Source organism: Ooceraea biroi, chromosome 11 (genome assembly GCF_003672135.1).
Source record: "Ooceraea biroi isolate clonal line C1 chromosome 11, Obir_v5.4, whole genome shotgun sequence".
Lineage (NCBI taxonomy): Eukaryota > Metazoa > Arthropoda > Insecta > Hymenoptera > Formicidae > Ooceraea > Ooceraea biroi.
In genome coordinates, this window is record NC_039516.1 from 12601038 (window position 1) to 12617911 (window position 16874).

At 37.8% G+C, this 16874-nt stretch overlaps 4 protein-coding genes across 4 annotated transcripts in view; 1 reads left to right on the top strand and 3 right to left on the bottom strand.

The window, feature by feature from the left end:
- Positions 1-2149, bottom strand: part of LOC105275293 (cadherin EGF LAG seven-pass G-type receptor 1) — a 65289-nt gene extending 63140 nt beyond the window's left edge. The window contains exon 1 of the mRNA XM_020030317.2: positions 1811-2149. The gene's annotated coding sequence lies outside the window, so the exon portion shown is untranslated. The remainder of the gene's footprint in view (positions 1-1810) is intronic.
- A 1784-nt stretch (positions 2150-3933) lies between these two features.
- On the bottom strand, positions 3934-8755 carry LOC105275294 (codanin-1). The gene is made up of 10 exons (XM_011332032.2): positions 8614-8755; positions 8218-8512; positions 7865-8141; positions 7608-7768; positions 6926-7525; positions 6621-6854; positions 6164-6526; positions 5813-5981; positions 5466-5737; positions 3934-5388 (listed from the first exon to the last, which is right to left on the bottom strand). The coding sequence occupies exons 2-10, from the start codon at positions 8497-8499 to the stop codon at positions 5239-5241; spliced, it is 2508 nt and encodes an 835-aa protein (XP_011330334.2). The 5' UTR covers positions 8500-8512; positions 8614-8755; the 3' UTR covers positions 3934-5238.
- Positions 8756-8950: 195 nt separating this feature from the next.
- LOC105275295 (25S rRNA (cytosine-C(5))-methyltransferase nop2) lies at positions 8951-12316 on the bottom strand. Its single transcript, XM_011332035.3, has 7 exons — positions 12167-12316; positions 11719-11823; positions 11490-11632; positions 10781-11406; positions 10329-10692; positions 9873-10241; positions 8951-9784 (listed from the first exon to the last, which is right to left on the bottom strand). The coding sequence occupies exons 2-7, from the start codon at positions 11816-11818 to the stop codon at positions 9320-9322; spliced, it is 2067 nt and encodes a 688-aa protein (XP_011330337.1). The 5' UTR covers positions 11819-11823; positions 12167-12316; the 3' UTR covers positions 8951-9319.
- A 456-nt stretch (positions 12317-12772) lies between these two features.
- LOC105275296 (CAAX prenyl protease 1 homolog) lies at positions 12773-15723 on the top strand. The gene is made up of 6 exons (XM_011332036.3): positions 12773-12874; positions 13174-13320; positions 13409-13612; positions 13735-14250; positions 14420-14563; positions 14686-15723. Exons 1-6 carry the CDS (start codon positions 12773-12775, stop codon positions 14902-14904), a joined length of 1332 nt encoding a protein of 443 aa, XP_011330338.2. The 3' UTR covers positions 14905-15723.
- The last annotated feature ends 1151 nt before the right edge of the window (positions 15724-16874 follow it).

Consider the following 16874-nt stretch of genomic DNA (forward strand, 5'->3'; position numbering starts at 1 on the left):
TCCGATACTTAACGGCATAATTATTATAATATTAAATAAATTCTAATAAATTTTTCCTAATATTCATCTCATTTGTTTAGTGTTTTTAATAACGAATAATGTTACAATCCAATATAATCGCGTATTAATAAATTAATATTAGAGGGAGAATTTATGACGACTTCGTGGCTTTGTCTATGTTTAATTGTTCACGCTTCAATATGACACGACAGTTCTACTTGCTGAGAAACGCTCCGAGGCGCTCAAATGTCTAATGCATGCCTAATGCATCACGATGACGAATGTAATCCACGCGATCAATCGCAAGTGCGAAATGGGACATGTCGCGTTAACTGCAGCAATTAGCACCGATTGCTGACTACAATTGTGCGCCACGTAATGTCGCGTTCCGTGATGCTTTCCATGTACTGATCGTAACGAGTCAACGATCAGACGCGCACGTGAAACACGTTACGTGACAGAGAACAATTGAGCATTCGTCCTCAGGCTACTTTCGATGAACGTTTTCACAAGTCAATATCCGCCCGTCATTTTATTATAACAGATTGTTACAAAGAGAGATAACGCGTCGTTCTTTTTTTATTTCAGCACTGTGTAAAATGTAGAAACTCGGAGCCGTTCGAAAAGGAAATTGAAAAGTTTTTCTCTAGATAAGAAAAGATTAAAAAAGTGCATTTAATCTGGCAATATTTTACTTCGATTTTTCTGCAATTTCGTTTACAACTTTATCCAACGAACGTGAGACATGACGAACTCTTTGCGCCAATCTAATCCTTTTTTTCTCGTAGCACAATATGCACGCTTTCAAGCTTTTCCGTCGTATTACCAGATCGCTCGTGATCCATTTATAACGCGAATCGCGGACGCATCGATTTATCGGACTGCGTAATTTCGCAACGCGTAATTTCGCTTGCAACGCGAGCCGCACTAACCTAACAATTTTGCTTTTGCAACAACAACGCTTTTGCGCAAAAAATGTGAAGCAGCACGGCGTGTGCGGATGAGTAAGTGCATCTCGAGTGTTCGGCATCGCTTACGAGAGAGAGAAAGACCAACGTATCGCTACGTTGTCGATCGAATATTAGGATGCAATTAATTAATATAAAGGAATTTCATTACTTGTCGTCCACTCTGTTATTTCGTCGCGCGACGAGTCACGTGGCTCGCGTTGGCCTCGTCACGTGACGCGCGCGAAACCGGCCGCCTTCGCGCGCCTTGACAGTACGGCACGGCGGATAATAATTTAAATTTGATAAGAGAAAATAGGTTACGATTTCGATTTCGCGATCACAATTTGCTTTACGACATTCCGCAGCGTTTGGATTTATTACGTTCACCGCACGCTTCCCGACGAATCTTCATTCACCGCGTTCCTTGCGCCGTGTTTCGTTTTCGCGAATGGCGAGCGACCTGTCACGTGACTTCCGATTGCGATATCGGTACATTTAATATGCACCTGCCATCTTGGAAGGCAAGGCACGCAATTACTTTCTTTAATTTTAAATCTCGCACCGATCTGCATCATGACAATCGTGTTTTCACGAAATTTTTAACGGATGAATCCGATCGAAAAATGCGATCGACATATGCGAAGGATTATTATTGCTGTTTGTCATTCGCAACGAGATTCTGTCGTGTTTCTGGCTCGTTGAAATCGAACGCGTGTGCTTGCTAACAAGACTCAATTCACTAACATTAGAAAGCTCATTATGAAGTGCACTAACGTAAAGTTCTGACAGTCGAGATGAAATTTTCGTACTTAACAAAAGGTGAATTACTGGATGAGATAATATTCAAGAGTTTGCCATACCTCTTGCGTTATTATCTTCTCGCGATCATGAAGCCTCTTGCCAAAATTGTCAGCTCGTATCTTCGTCAACCACTTGTCGCCATTTGCCGAGAACAGTACTTTTACGATACGATCGTCGCGGCGACGAGCAAAGAACGACACCGGTTAACTTAATCTGACACCGCAACGCGGTCGCGCGACGAGTAATAATTGCGGCATCGGACGACACATTAATCTACGGACGATCCAGTCATGTCGCCGATCGAAAGAGATCGCGCACACGGATCACAAGGGACAACGACACGAACACGACGGGTCGCGGATCGCGACTGCGACCGACTCTCGTTCACGTTCCGCGAACGCGCGCGCTCAACTCCGCCGCGCATGTACATACCGCCGACGTGCAGCGTGAAGTTTGCCCAATCTAGGGAAACAAAGCCAGGTCACTTACAATTAGCGATCACATTCCGCGCCCCTATGTCAAGTCATCCAATATTTAAATAGCAGCATTATTAAGTTCTTTTTAGAGCGCGTAGTGAGAAAATTATGTAAATGATGTATTCTTAGGATAGGTAAACTTGACAGCTTTCTCTTGATGGATCTCTGCACTTCTTTTACGTCACGGTTTAGTGACTTTATTAAACCGATATTTGACGTAACATGACACATTTATTAAGTTTTATTAATCATTATTAATCATAAGATGTTTAGATTATTGAAAATAATTAATCTAAAACTTATTACTCAAATGTGTGTGTGTGTGCGATTTCTTTTTTCCGACAATAAAACATTTAATTTCTGGATCGTAAAACTTGGCTGACAACCACAACTTTAACCCAATTACTCTTATAACGTAAATTTTGATCACTTGCTCTATTAATTTAAAGTTTCGAAACGACAAATATATATGTGCATATATGCATATGCATGCATACATATGCATATGCATATATATATGAGACTTGAATAAATGCTATTTTAAGTGACATACCTGCGTTTACTTCGAGCTCGGGCTCCCGCTCGTAAAATATTTTAGTCTTTTTCGACTGGCCAAATGTCACATTGTACGCGGCGGAGATGGAAAAACGGACGTTCATGAAATAGGGCTTTCGCGCATCTACATGCAAAAAAATCGCGTAAAACTGTATCTCGCGATTCAGATTTACGACACGAAATTTTTAAACGCGATACAGAGCGACTCAGCAATAAAAATATTGCATGTATACAATTGTACCAAAAGCAATTGTACAAGTCACTAGACTACAAGTCAAACTCCAAGCAAAGGCTAGTGATATGTGACTGGTGCAACTTATTTTAAAATTTCAAACTTTCAAATCTTTAAATTTTCATATTGAATCAAGTTCGATTGATGCAACTTCAGGTTGAATCAGGTTATTGAACTTTTCGATATTCTGATGTAACCAAAAATATTCTTAATTCTTACTAACCTGAAATAGAAACGAAAATAACAATTTAGACTCGAATAAATAGAACAATGTCGTCATTCCTTAATAAAATTGGTAGAAATTATAAATTGAATAAAGATATTAAAAATAAGTAAAAATGAATTTAAAAACTTTCTCTGCTTCAATTAAAAATTATTAAAAAACGATAATATATCTTCTCTCCGTGACATAGAATACAATATTATAGCGACATACAATATTACTTTACGTAGAATACGATATTGATTTACCATTCTTTTCTGTTTGCTATCACAATTTTATTACGTACTATGATTATCGTTTTTCGTCGATACGTCAATTTTTCCATTTATTACCCATAGATTGCCACGAAAAGAATTATTAAGAAAAATGTCCGCCTGCAGTTTACGAGGGCGGAAAATTTGCGGTCGTTCGTGAGTAACGAGCTGAGATTAGATATCACCGTCGGCCGAGAAGGTAGACGACCATTGAGAGTTATGGTAATGGAACGGAGGTGGATGACCCAATTCCGAAAGGACAAAAGGACTGTTCCCATTGCGTCAGGACAATGCGACGACCTGGTTGTAGCAGCGAGCAGAGCCAATGAGAAGGATGAATCTTTTTCTCGCGGCTATCAGATCAGTTTCTCAGGAAATAAAACTAAAAATAAAAATAAAAATTAGAATAATGTCAAAAAACTAAATAGAGACAAGGAGATAATTAGTTTTCATAAAATGATTTATTTTTCTTATGTTCAATATCAAAGCGACGATAATAGCAATAATAACTCATTTTGTCGATACCAATTTCGCAAAATCTCATTAACAAATTAAATGTGCTTAGAGCTGGTGCTTAAGATTTACAGTCGACTCTGAAACCGGACGTCATGGTGTGCATGTGGCAGTGAAAACGGTGCATGTTACATTACTCCAGCGAGACGGAGAAGCCCTCAAGGCGATGGATGGATACGCCAAGCAGTGGATACTCGCAGAGCTGTGGATACGCCAAGCGATTATGCAGAGGTGTACGATTTGTCAAAACGATATAATACATTATGCGAAACAAGAAAGTCAATTAGCAAACGCGCGCTAGTTACACGTTACGGTGCATGTTGTCGAATCTGTAGTTAGCCCAAAGGGGTGAAATGACTCGTTACGATGATGGACGCAACTTGGTTGTTAATGAGTTAGCCGGACGACGAACCAGTTTGTCGACAACCACTTTTTGTTAACAAGTTGGTCGACAAACGCCGAACTATTTCATCTGACTTACATGAATCGTCTATCAATATTTCATCCCCTTGAAATACAGTTTAAATGCAGAGACGAAGAATGTAAAGTTGGAAACGAAACCAGCTTGTCGTCGAGCTCCGTCGACTTGTCTGTGTGGCACGTGACTACGGTGACGAGTATCTCATTACACGACTGCGCTGTCGTGCTGGAGGCGCGCTAATCAGATTTCACATTGTGCGGGACGTGGTAATAGTCGGGCATTCGTAGTCGCAGGGATGGAATGAAGTGGATAACCCAATTTGCGAGAGGAACAAAGGGCAGCTGGAAACTCGACGCGCTGCGAGGAGAGCCTGACGCCGAGACGCTGACGGGAGTCGTGGCCCGCGCCGGCTTGGACAGATCATCCTCCAGCGCGCGTATAACGCATGCAATCGACAGTCGCGGATGTCGCAAAATACAAAGTCTAAAATTTCATTAATGATCGTCGCGCGAGCATGTAAAGGAACAAAATTAATTTCTTGCTCATAAAACATTTCATCGATACGCACACTAGCGAGTCGCGTACACGTGCAAGAACGAGAACACGACTGCTCCGTATCCATCGGCGTCAAAATTCTAAACGACGAATTTACATAATGTACAAGTATTTATATTATACACTATCGCGATTCGCATTACGCGTTTCGCGCTAGGTAAAATAGAGTCATATTTACAAGTAATTGTCTCAACAGATTCGATTGTTTCCCGGTTAAGGAATAATAATACCATAAAGTATCCTTCGCTCTTCGTCAATCTACAGACCGTAATCGTCATAAGATTCAATATCGTGACACGTTTCCGCTATCCAGCCAAGAAGATACTTGACCTTCTCCGTCACTTCGTCGGTGGCATGGAAACCATCCATGGCCTCGTTCAGGCACTTTGACAAAAACTGCATCACGTCCTGCGGATGAGAAGATAGCAGTGTGATGCAACGAGTGTTATTTCTGCTTCGTTGTTTCATCGTATCATCGCGCTTACCACAGGCCACGCTTGTCTGAAGAAGGTGCGAACGCACTGATCGCTCAGATCATCCGCATCCAGCAGCTTCGTCTGCAACAATCTCTTGAGAAGCTTGCCAAGGGTCGACCACGACGCGGAGTTACGGGATCCCGCAAGCAGTATGACGTTTCTGGGACTGAGAAGTCTGTGCATGGGCGATTCGGCCTCGTCGTCTTTCAAACAACTCAACGACCATATCTTGACGAACTTATCCTCGACTTCTCGCGTGAATAAATCCGGCCTGTATGCAACTGAAAAAACAAGCATCTTGTAATTATAATTTAATTCCATCGAGATTCCCAGCACTTCATCATCAGTGCACGTACCTAAAGCTAGCATAAAGTCCACACCAAGCTGATACAAAACTCTCCGCGGTCCTGGTAGTAGATCACTGTTGTTTTGATTGAACAATAGATGCAGCCTGTCCAGAGTGGACATTATGGATTCTACACTTAAATCCTCGCCATGGTTTTCAAGTAAGTCCCACAGAAATTTCTATAATCAGAAACGAAGCACACGATCCGATTGAAGATGTCTAACGAAGAGTGATATAAAAATATCGTAATTTTTAAGAAATTACATCACATTATGCTTTTATAATTCAAGAAAATTTATCATACTAATTTTTGTATTAGACTTATTCGCTTATCAGTCATGCTTGACCATGATACCCTTACCCTAACTAAGCTCATCACGGTAGAAGGACTAGCATGATCCGCATTGTAACGTCTCTCCTGCTTGGAGTGCACGGGACTGTTGTTCCGGAAGAACCTGTTAATTTCAAGCTCCATGTCCTTTATGAAGAGAGAGCCGCCGACGATGTGCGACTGAATCCACTGATTTATACGCTCCGTCGTCATCCTGATCGCGATCTTTACGCACATCTCCTTCACCGGCGTCAACGAATCCTCCGCTAACAGAGCCTCTATCGCCGTCGCAACTCGCGTCTCGCAGATCGCCGGGATCGTCTTCTCGCACTGATCCTTCAGGTTCCGTGACACGTTGTTGGCCAGCGTGTTCATGTCGTTGACCAGCAAAGCCTGAACGTGATATTTAAATAGTTATAAAACATCTTGTCACTTGTCGATGCAGTGTAAAGTTTTTTCTCGTAAAGTAAACGCGCGTAATTAATACCTTAAACTCCTTAATGTGCTCCGTCAACGATTCATTCCGCTCTTCGGGATCCTTCTTGTCGTACTTGTGTTTCAGGATCTTTCTGAAGGAGTTCAAGTTCGCTTCTCGCGAGGAAGCTAACAAAGTGTTGCATATATGCTTCACGCACGTCGAAGCGACTCTTTCGGAGACGAAGTCGACGGTCTTTCGTGTGGAAGCCGGTTGACCGTGGAAGAACGCTTCCTCCAGTTGTAACTGCCAAAACACAATAATAATATCGAGCAAATAGTAAATAGCAAAACGCAAGTGCGATAATAACGACGTACTTCCAAGTGTTTCGCGCGGTGAGTAGTGCCCCCTTTACGCAGTTGGCTAGTAACGGGTGTGATGTGCTTGGAGTTGCTGCTCAAGCTCGTGCCGTTTCCCTGGAACGCGCAGAACGTCGATTCCGTCCGCGGACAGCACATACGCATCGTCTGGTCGGTGATTATGTCCAACTTGTCAAGATTACACTTGACGGGAACCGCACAGTCGGCGGAGTGCGAGGACGGAGAAGCTTTTCTCCGCCTATCGGACAGCTTCTCCATCTGCTTCAAATTCTTCAGCTCCTTGATCTTGCAGGTCTTCTGCCAAGTGGCGCAGAAATCCTTGGGAAAATTCGGCAATTCAAACAGCCAGCAGAGACATGATTTGAGCAGCACTGCCGCTTGCTGAGAGATGAGACAATCAGGAGCGGAAAGGTCAGTCTGATTAACAGCGCGGTAAATGTAATATAACAGTTCTAAGGTCTGCTTGTAACACGGTAGCCGCAGCGAGACTGTATCCATCATAGCTAGATATTTCACTACCCAAGGTATTGTCAACGAGAGTTTGCTTTCAACTATGGCGCTCTGTAGGCACTCTTGTAAGTTTAATGACGGCACAACCTGCATAGAAATGAAAAGAAATAAAGATACAATTGAATCGGTGAAAATCACGTTTTACATTTACAATTTTTCTAGTACGCACCTTGCTTCTTATCTCTACCTGTGTCGCCATGATCTCCTTAGTCATGTTCGATTCAGGTCTGTACGGCAGTGACACTAAAAGTCCTAATATCTTTGCAAGGAGCCTCAAGCTGGCCAAACAAGTAGTAAAATTCCGCTGCGTTTGTTCGTCAACCATTGTCTCTGCAAGAAGAAATTAGCGGAGAATTGCAAATCCAAAAATCTCAAAGATATTAAAATAGCTACCTTGAGTGGCTCAAGTTAAAAAAAGAAACGCACCTGAATCTTCTATTTCACTGTTAGCAAACTGGCTGCCGTTTAGCTCCATTATCTCGTGCACGAAGCAGTTCTCCAGATGTACATAGAATATTGGGTTAAACGCGTGTAATATGAAATCCTTAAAGAATTCCTGCGTGCCAGAAAATAAAGGGCCGATAGCCTGACTTTGTGACGGCAAAGGAGTTACGAATCTCTTACTGAGCTGCGTCAATTTTTCAGGATTAACATGCTTCAAGGCTTTGAGAAAATTCAAGCTGTCATCATCCACCGTGTCGTCCTACAATTTATAAAATTGCTTACAAGGTTATCGATTATAAAACATTTTAACACATTGGAGAATGCTTCGAGCTTACCTGATGCCCATTTTTTATGCACGATATCAGCAGTTGGGACTTAAATAGCCTGGCAATGTGATAATAATTAGTAGAGTCATTGTGCATCGTCAGCATACTGCGTATCTTGCCACCCAACGCAATCTGAAACACCCATCCTGATACCAAGTGATTCTCCTGCCAGATTCTCAATATATCGTAGAAGGCATCCCTCTGCTTTCTGAACGTTTGGAACGCAGCGATGGATGTAAAGTTCTCGCGGTTATCGGTGTCGATTTGAAAGCAAACGTTCACCTCTCCCATTGTGCACAGTGATCTTTAACAGATTGTAAACAATGAGGCATTCAAGTATCAGATATAGCTTTCATACTGTAAAGAAATCGGTTTTGTGAATAATATAAGCAAATTTGTAACAACCTGTTTGTCAGCTAATTGTCTTGTTTCTTTTAAACAAACGTTTGATCATTCTTCCTATAAGATATTTAGCCCTTTTCGTCTACAGTTTAAAGGTTAGATTATCGAGATGGGAAGAAACCCATCGAGCATCGTCGAATAACAAAGTTTCAATCAGATGGTGTGTACAGGACGCATTATTGTAAAACTTTCAATTATGCACTGTGCATATTTTATTGCAGAAAATACAGTCGCAAACATACAGCTGGATGTCTCAGCGCGTCCTACTTTTCTTTTTACTTCGTGCCCGGTTGGCCAAAACAGGAGTAGAGTTTTAGGTTAGGTTAAATTGCGTAGTTCAATAGAGATGGCGTTTAATTCCTTGAATATAATTTTAAATAACTGTCTTGGCATCTGTAAATTAATAAATAAAATGATTCGAGATCCTCGACTCGATCACGCACAATCTCTGATGTTACGCAACTGTACGTAATCTCAAAATCTGACACACAAAATATAAATCTGCATATTATAAAATGTTACTTTATGACAATTAGAATATTTATGCAAATAATCGTTTTCACAAAGTAACTTTTCCAACTATATGGTAATAAGAACAGTAACGATGTCAGGTTATCAATACTGCCATAGAAAATATACATAAATATACATAATAAAATATGTATATATACAATGAAAGGAATATACAATTAATTGCATAATTCGAACTTTAATCATCAGCTTTCTCGTTTGTATTCTTCTGACCGGGAATCAGGTTCGAGAACTTTTTCAGTTTAGCGACAAAGAAGCCGTCCATGTTATGTACATGTGGGTAAAACCGTTTAGTCAACTTGAGCGAGGGGTGAAATCGATGTTCTCTGTAACTTGTAAAGCCTTCAGTTCCGAATTCCAATCCAGTGGGTACTAATTTAACGTCGCGCTTCTTCAATGCATAATCGACGATCCACTCGTTCTCTTCTGGCAAAATCGAGCAGGTCGAGTAAACGATAATGCCGCCGGTGTCCGAACGTGCATTGACGCTGTCTATTGCAGCTAAGAGCAACTCTCTCTGCAGCGTGCAACAACGTTGAATGTCTACTCCCTCTTTACTCATCTTGACGCTGGGATCTTTCGCGACCACTCCTGTGCCCGTGCACGGAGCATCCAACAAGACCCTGTCGAAGCCTTTCATAATCTGAAAATTGTCGTCACGATTAGTCGATCAACTGAAAACATTATTTTCATCTCAACTTGTAAGGGTTGAAGAAAGTGAAAGTTTTTACCTTCGGGAATTTTCTTCCGTCGTAATTGCAGATTACAGAGTTGACGATACCGAGTCTGTGAAAATTACCAACGACAGCCTTCAGCCTGTCCTTGTGTACATCGTTGGCGAACAGTACCCCAGTATTTTTCATGAGGGCTGCAATATGCGAGGCTTTGCCGCCCGGTGCAGCAGCCATGTCGAGAATCCTTTCGTTTTCCATTGGTCCGAGCGCCATAACGGGCAAGAAGCTGGATGCGCCTTGTATGATGTAATGTCCAGCCAAATATTCCGGTGTCGCACCCATGGGCACCTGCGAGGAATACACCACTAGTCCAACCTTTGTCCACTTTCCTATTGGATCCAGATTAACTCCTCTATTGATTAAGGCCTGAAAACAAATGCGCATCACAGTTGTGAACAAACTACTTTAACAACAGGAGCATTATGTTGTAATTTAAACAGAATACAAATCTACCTCCGCTAGATCGCGGCGTCGCGTTCGCAAAGTGTTGGTGCGAAGAGTCATAGGTCTCTGTACTTCACTCGCTTCTAAGAACTCTAACAACTCGTCCAGTGGAAATATTTGCATCAATTTCTCCATTAAGAAATCGTTGTAACTGTAATACGTGCATAAGTCTTTCCGCAGTAGTTCCGTATACTCGGTGCGCGCTCTATTTTCCTCTCGCAATCTCTTGAAATCCGATAGCACCATGATAACGTCTCTTATTCGCTGCTGAACTTCTTTCAAGTTGCTCACGTTGTCAAGTTCTTCTTTGGTCGGGAAAGTGAATACACTTTGATGAGCCATCATATCCTCCATCTCTTTGTTCGCCAGTTTCCTGGTCAACAACAAAACGGAAGACAATTAATAAAGAGAATAAAATACTTATTATAAAAGATTAGTAAAAATTAGCAAAAATTACTCACTCTTCTTCCTCTTTTTTCTTCTTCAATTTCTTGTTAGCTTTTTCTATTGGAAGCAATTCATCCTCACTATTATCATCTTCTTCGCTATCCTCATCTTTTTCACTATTACCATCTTCTTCATTATCATCATCCTCTTCACTGTTATCGTCATGCCCCATCTGCTCATTCTCCACAGACTCTTCGTCACTAAGCGACATTTCTTCACCATCACTTTCTACATTACTACTCATTAACTTTTGTTTTGCCTTCTTTAGCTTCTTTTTCGCCTTTGCCATAAAGAGCAATTGATTTCCATCATCACTCATGTCTTTTTCATCCTGTCCCATTTCTTCGTCTTCAACATCTTCATCAGTTTCATCTTTTTCCTCATCGATTTCATCACTGTCACTTGCTACACTCTTAACCATGGCTTTCTGCTTCTCTCTTTTTCTCTTTTTATTTTGCTTAACTTTCGTTTCCGATTTAGACGCTAGAGTATTAGGCCAAGTCTTTACCTCATCATTCTTAGTGTAATTCTTAGATTGAGTTTTTACTTTATCATTCTTACTGTGGCTATTACTGTCAATAACTAATTCAGGTTTAACATTGTCCTCTTTCTTCTTTTTCAGCTGTTTTATATCTTTAGCCTGTATTAAAAGATAAGAATTACGTAATTAAAATTAAAACTACAAATCATAACAGGTACTCATGATGGAAATTAAAAACGTACCTTCTTCAACTGTACTTGCTCTTCGAGCGTAGTAGCCTTCTTCTTGAGTAACTTCTTTGCATTTTCTTTAATTTGTTCATTCTTTACTAACCTCTTCTTTACTCTTTGCTTCTGGCGATGGCTTAATTTAGTTGCCTCTTGAACTGCAATATGAGAAGTAAACTTGTATACTTAAAATAAGTAATTTTCAATCTACATGTAAATAGTAATCGAAAAAAATATGTTATACCCAAGACTCCTTTTGGAAAAACTGGATCCCCCTGCTTTTTTGCCTTTTTCCCGCGCCCGCTGGGAATTTGCTTTTCGTCAAATTTTGCTCTGCGACCCATTTAGTCTACAAATTATTTAATAAAATTTCTATTAATTTTACCATGATTCACTTATAACACAAACATTTCAAAATTTTGTGATAAAAAGATATTTTATTTTAGTCTTTTTATATTTTTCGACGAAAACAGAACAGGATGCAACGTGTTCGAGGTTTCTTTCTGTTCTTATATTTTCTTTATGTTATACTTTCATCATTTTATCGCGCAAATAATTTCAGAATTCCAACCACCACGTGTTGTCGAAAAATATACATAAAATATACATAAAATACATAAAATTATATACATAAAATATATATACATAAAATTTGGCTGCACATTGACACAATGCTATCAATGTTTTAATACCTGTATTTTATCAGTACAAATATAACATCTAGCAATTCACATCGATATAAAGTGCGAAAAAATTTATCATAATGCTATACATCGACCGTAAGATGCACGCGGATACACGACTGCAATACGTCACATTTTCAGCACGATATATAGTGATACAGGCCTGCAAACGACGGAGTGAGGATCAGTCCTAGATCTCACTCCGAGAAAAGTATAGCCAATCAACTTGCAACTTTTCTGTAAAAGTGCAAGTTGATTGGCTACACATTTCTCGGGCCGATTTCTAGCATCTTGAAAACGGCCGACTCGTTGTTAAGTTGCGCTGCTACATGAGTATTCAAAAGGGATGAAAAGAAACGAATATTTTTGGAATTTGGGAAAGATACATTATCGAAAAAAATGGATTGCTTGCTGTTATATGACTATTTAATGTAAAAAATAAGTTGCCATGAAATAATTTAATTTCTTAATAATTTCCAGGCATGTCGCATTTTGTCTTATCATTATTCATATGCCGAAAGAAGCTTCATTTTGTCTTCCGCTTTCGCGCGAAGCGGTGTGATTTCCAGGTAATGGTGTAATGAAGGTAGTTGTTGGTTAAATTGTACTGCCAAAATGGAGACACTCGTTAATTATATTGAACAACACATTCTCAGTATAATTTTGTGCTTGATATGGCTTTTCCACTTTTGGAATCTTTTTTTAAATCTACGTCAGGTGAGTTTATCATTCTAACCTTACAGTTTAGACTGATAAGGATGTGTCATTGTAATAGCTACAATATATAATTTTTTTACAAAACTATTTGTAATAATGAAGGAATATATCGTAATATGATTATAGTATTCATATTACCCAACATTTATGTGCATTTCGATATTTTCTCAATTTTTAATATTTCTGACATTGTTACATAATTCTGACATTGTAAAAACATCAATACTTGGTGCATAAAAGTAAATTGATTTATAAATAATTAATATTACTTTTTTTGTTTATGCAAAAAATATTTACAGAGGAGATTAATGCAGCGTTTGGTTGATTTACCAAAATCTGTCGAAGGTTTAATGACTAAAGATGTATATGACAAAGCTCGTGCTTACGCATTGGATAAGAACAGCTTTGGTACTGTACAGGAAATTTATTCAAAGATTATTAATACAGTAAGTTGCACATTACATTGCCATTGCGAGGAGAAGGAGGAGAGGATTGTTACAAAGTTTTATATCGTGTAATATGATGTTTTTATAGCTAGTCTTGGTAAGTTTGGGTTATTACCATGCATGGCAGTGGAGCATCGAAGTAAGCAAGTACTGTGGTTTTAACCATGAGAATGACATATTGCTAAGTGTAATATGTATGTTTATTATAAACGTTATTTCCCATGTGATTAATCTACCATTAGTAGTATACGAAACTTTTGTTCTGGAGGAGAAATATGGTTTTAATAAACAGGTAAGATTCGTCGTGGAATATTTTTTCCAACATTAATTTTTCGTATAATTTTCTAAATGCAAAACGTGTTCTATTTATGAGAAACCACTTTATACCGATAAATATTAACATTTATTTTTCAGACAGCTACATTTTTTGTCAAAGACGAGATCAAGAAGTTTGTCGTGTCCCAAATTATCGCGTTGCCTCTTCTTTGCTGTATCATCTATACGGTGAAATATGGTGGCGATTATTTCTTCTGGTATTTGTGGTTATTGTCAGTAGTAATCTCACTATTCATGATGATCCTGTATCCAGAAGTAATCGCCCCATTGTTCGACAAGTACTCGCCGTTACCCGAAGGCGAGCTAAGGCAGAAGATTGAGGAACTGGCAGAGTCTTTGAAATTTCCTTTGTACAAGTTATTTGTAGTTGAGGGCTCCAAGAGATCGTCGCACAGTAATGCCTATATGTATGGTTTTTACAAGTACAAGAGAATCGTGCTCTTCGATACTCTCATCAAGGGCTACTGCAAGAAGGATGAGGGTGATGCTGATAAAGATACTGGCTGTGAAACGAACGAAATACTGGCGGTACTTGCACACGAATTGGGCCATTGGAAGCATAATCATAATTTGAAGGGATTTATCCTCAGTCAGGTATAATGTTGTAAAAATATTTTAAGATTACTTCAAATATTCTTGCTTTCTTTCATAATTATTTAATGGTTAAATAACGTATGTAATATATTGTTTACTTTTTCGCATTTGCTATATTTATCATGTACTGTACGCAATAATAAATTTAAACAAAGTATTTCTCTTTCAGATAATAGTCGTAGCCAATTTTGTAATGTTTGCAAAACTCTTGCGATACACACCGATGTATACTGCTTTTGGTTTCACCGACTCCCAGCCTATTTTTATTGGATTAATTATAGTAACGATGTATATTTTAATACCTCTGAATACAGTAAGTACATGGCATCTATTATAACATTCACTTTTCTAATGGTGGAATTCTCTTGTATTATACATTAGACAATTTTATCAGAAAAAGTATACTTATCCAAACTTTCTCATAATTTTTTTCAGGTCTTTAGCTTCGTTAGCGTGGTAATCAGTCGAAGTTTCGAGTTTCAAGCAGACGAATTTGCTACGAAATTAGGACGTGGACAATTTTTGAAGGCGGCTCTGTTAAAATTACAAAAAGATAATCTGGGATATCCCTTGTTCGACAAACTCTACTCTAATTGGCATCATTCACATCCACCCGTGATCGAGCGATTGGAAGCGATAGATAAAAAACAATAAATTCCATTTTTTTGTTTTTTTTATCTACCATTAATTTCTTTTATTTTGCGGCTTAATCGATTTCCAACGATTAATTTGCGGATATGAAAAGAATACAAATAATCCGGAATTTATGTGACTTCATATATATGAAGTGAAGTTGTTTAAACTATTTTATGCATTTTCCTTATTTGTATTATCTTACGCAGAAATATCTCAGAATATTCAGTTGAAGGCCAATTACAGGCTCAAATATACTTCCTTTACCTATAAATAACGTTATCATAATGACATTTAATATATATTTTTAATATCTGTTCTTATAAAATTTACTCCAAGTAGAATAACGATTTTTAATAAAATTTTATCATTATTTAGCATTTTTATGCATTATAATATATTGCATTTATAAACATTCTTTTCTTCTGCGATGCAGCAAATCATTATACACGTACGTGTGTGTGTGTGTGTGTGTGTGTGTGTGTGTGTGTGTGACTGTGTGTGTGTGTGTGTGTGACTGTGTATATACATATATATCCAGTATCACACTTTTATTTTCGGTAATCTTTTCTTTGAACAACGGACCACAATATTTTGTATTTATCTTTGTAGATAAATATTCATTGTATTCAATATAGTGAGGATATCATTAATATATTCTATTTTTCAAAGATAAAATAACTGTCATATCCTATTCCATTGCATTTACGATTAAATCTCAATCTTCGATATTAAGATATTTTCTATCATATATAAATACGTACACAGATATGTATGTACATGCAGGTTCTAAATGTCACTATGTATTCGTGAATATAATAAACATGAAATGTAAATTCCAATGCTGATACTTGTCATTTTACGTTTTTACTGGGAATTTGTAAAAATGTCACACTTGTGAATAACCCACATATTTATTCTTATATTAATAGGCATTACAGATTTTTTTAATAATAATATTGCTAAAACGCATAATGAAGAGATATACTATTTAAAATTCTCATAATATATATTGTGGTATAATTCAGTTATTTACAATTATGATAATGAAGGAAGATAATATATCTGGTCTCATTGCTTTTATAGTGACTATTTTTACTATTCTCTGTGCAATTTATCTAATAAGTATATCAATCTAATTATCTACACACTGCACAGCGAACGGTAATGCTTAGGTGCCTTAACGCTAAATATGACATTAAACAGGAATCTGTGAATGAAAAAAATAGAGGAGTAGGTATGTATGTGCATATCAAGTTTTGTTAGTTATAAAAATAAAAACTTAAGACTTCTACAATATTCTGCAGTATATAAATTGCAGTTAGTTTGCTTATAATATAGCTTATTTTTACATGGATGTGTATACATGTATGTCCGATATAAGCTCGATTTTGGCTTTATTACGTATTTTTAGCCTGTGGGTATACCGAAACATGATTTATATTAAATATGTGAATTACTAATGATATATCTTGTCTAAAAGCATTTTCATGACCAGATACATTATCTCATTCATGACACAAATCTATGCTACATCATTATTATAATTGATCATAAAATAAGTGACAAACTTGAGATTTACAACTAATACTAAAATAAAAAAAGCAATGCTTAAATAATTAGCTTCCTGTCTCAGGTTTTTAGAAAATGACATATATATATCGGAATTATAAAATTTAATGTATCTTGTGTTTCATAACGTGCCATTTTGCTTATGAATTGTGAGTTATCTTCACGTATTTTATAATCTAAAGTAGTAGACAAATGTTAACACATCATTGATGTAACAGTTTAAACAGATCCGTGTATTACCTTATTAATTTCTTGTGCAATTAATATCACAAAAGTAAATATTGTAAATTGTTCATACTTACCTATTTATACACCTGCAGTTTCTCGTTACTATTTGTATATTTATTATACAAGATGATCCCGAAAAGATGGAGTGAAAATGAATAATTAATTACAACTCCATAATCAGATAGTTAATT

What these genes read in the sequence shown, in the direction of transcription:
- LOC105275294 (XM_011332032.2), bottom strand. Translation starts at nt 8,499, where the DNA reads ATGGGAGAGGTGAACGTTTGCTTTCAAATCGACACCGATAACCGCGAG. An exon ending in CCGTGATGAGCTTAGTTAGG is followed by an intron (nt 5,982 to 6,163) that starts GTAAGGGTATCA and finishes TTCTGATTATAG; the next exon opens with AAATTTCTGTGGGACTTACT. An exon ending in GGACTTTATGCTAGCTTTAG is followed by an intron (nt 5,738 to 5,812) that starts GTACGTGCACTG and finishes TTGTTTTTTCAG; the next exon opens with TTGCATACAGGCCGGATTTA.
- LOC105275295 (XM_011332035.3), bottom strand. Translation starts at nt 11,818, where the DNA reads ATGGGTCGCAGAGCAAAATTTGACGAAAAGCAAATTCCCAGCGGGCGC. An exon ending in AGCAAGTACAGTTGAAGAAG is followed by an intron (nt 11,407 to 11,489) that starts GTACGTTTTTAA and finishes CTTTTAATACAG; the next exon opens with GCTAAAGATATAAAACAGCT. An exon ending in AAGAAAAAAGAGGAAGAAGA is followed by an intron (nt 10,693 to 10,780) that starts GTGAGTAATTTT and finishes GTTGTTGACCAG; the next exon opens with GAAACTGGCGAACAAAGAGA.
- LOC105275296 (XM_011332036.3), top strand. Translation starts at nt 12,773, where the DNA reads ATGGAGACACTCGTTAATTATATTGAACAACACATTCTCAGTATAATT. An exon ending in AGGGATTTATCCTCAGTCAG is followed by an intron (nt 14,251 to 14,419) that starts GTATAATGTTGT and finishes TTTCTCTTTCAG; the next exon opens with ATAATAGTCGTAGCCAATTT. An exon ending in TTTTAATACCTCTGAATACA is followed by an intron (nt 14,564 to 14,685) that starts GTAAGTACATGG and finishes AATTTTTTTCAG; the next exon opens with GTCTTTAGCTTCGTTAGCGT.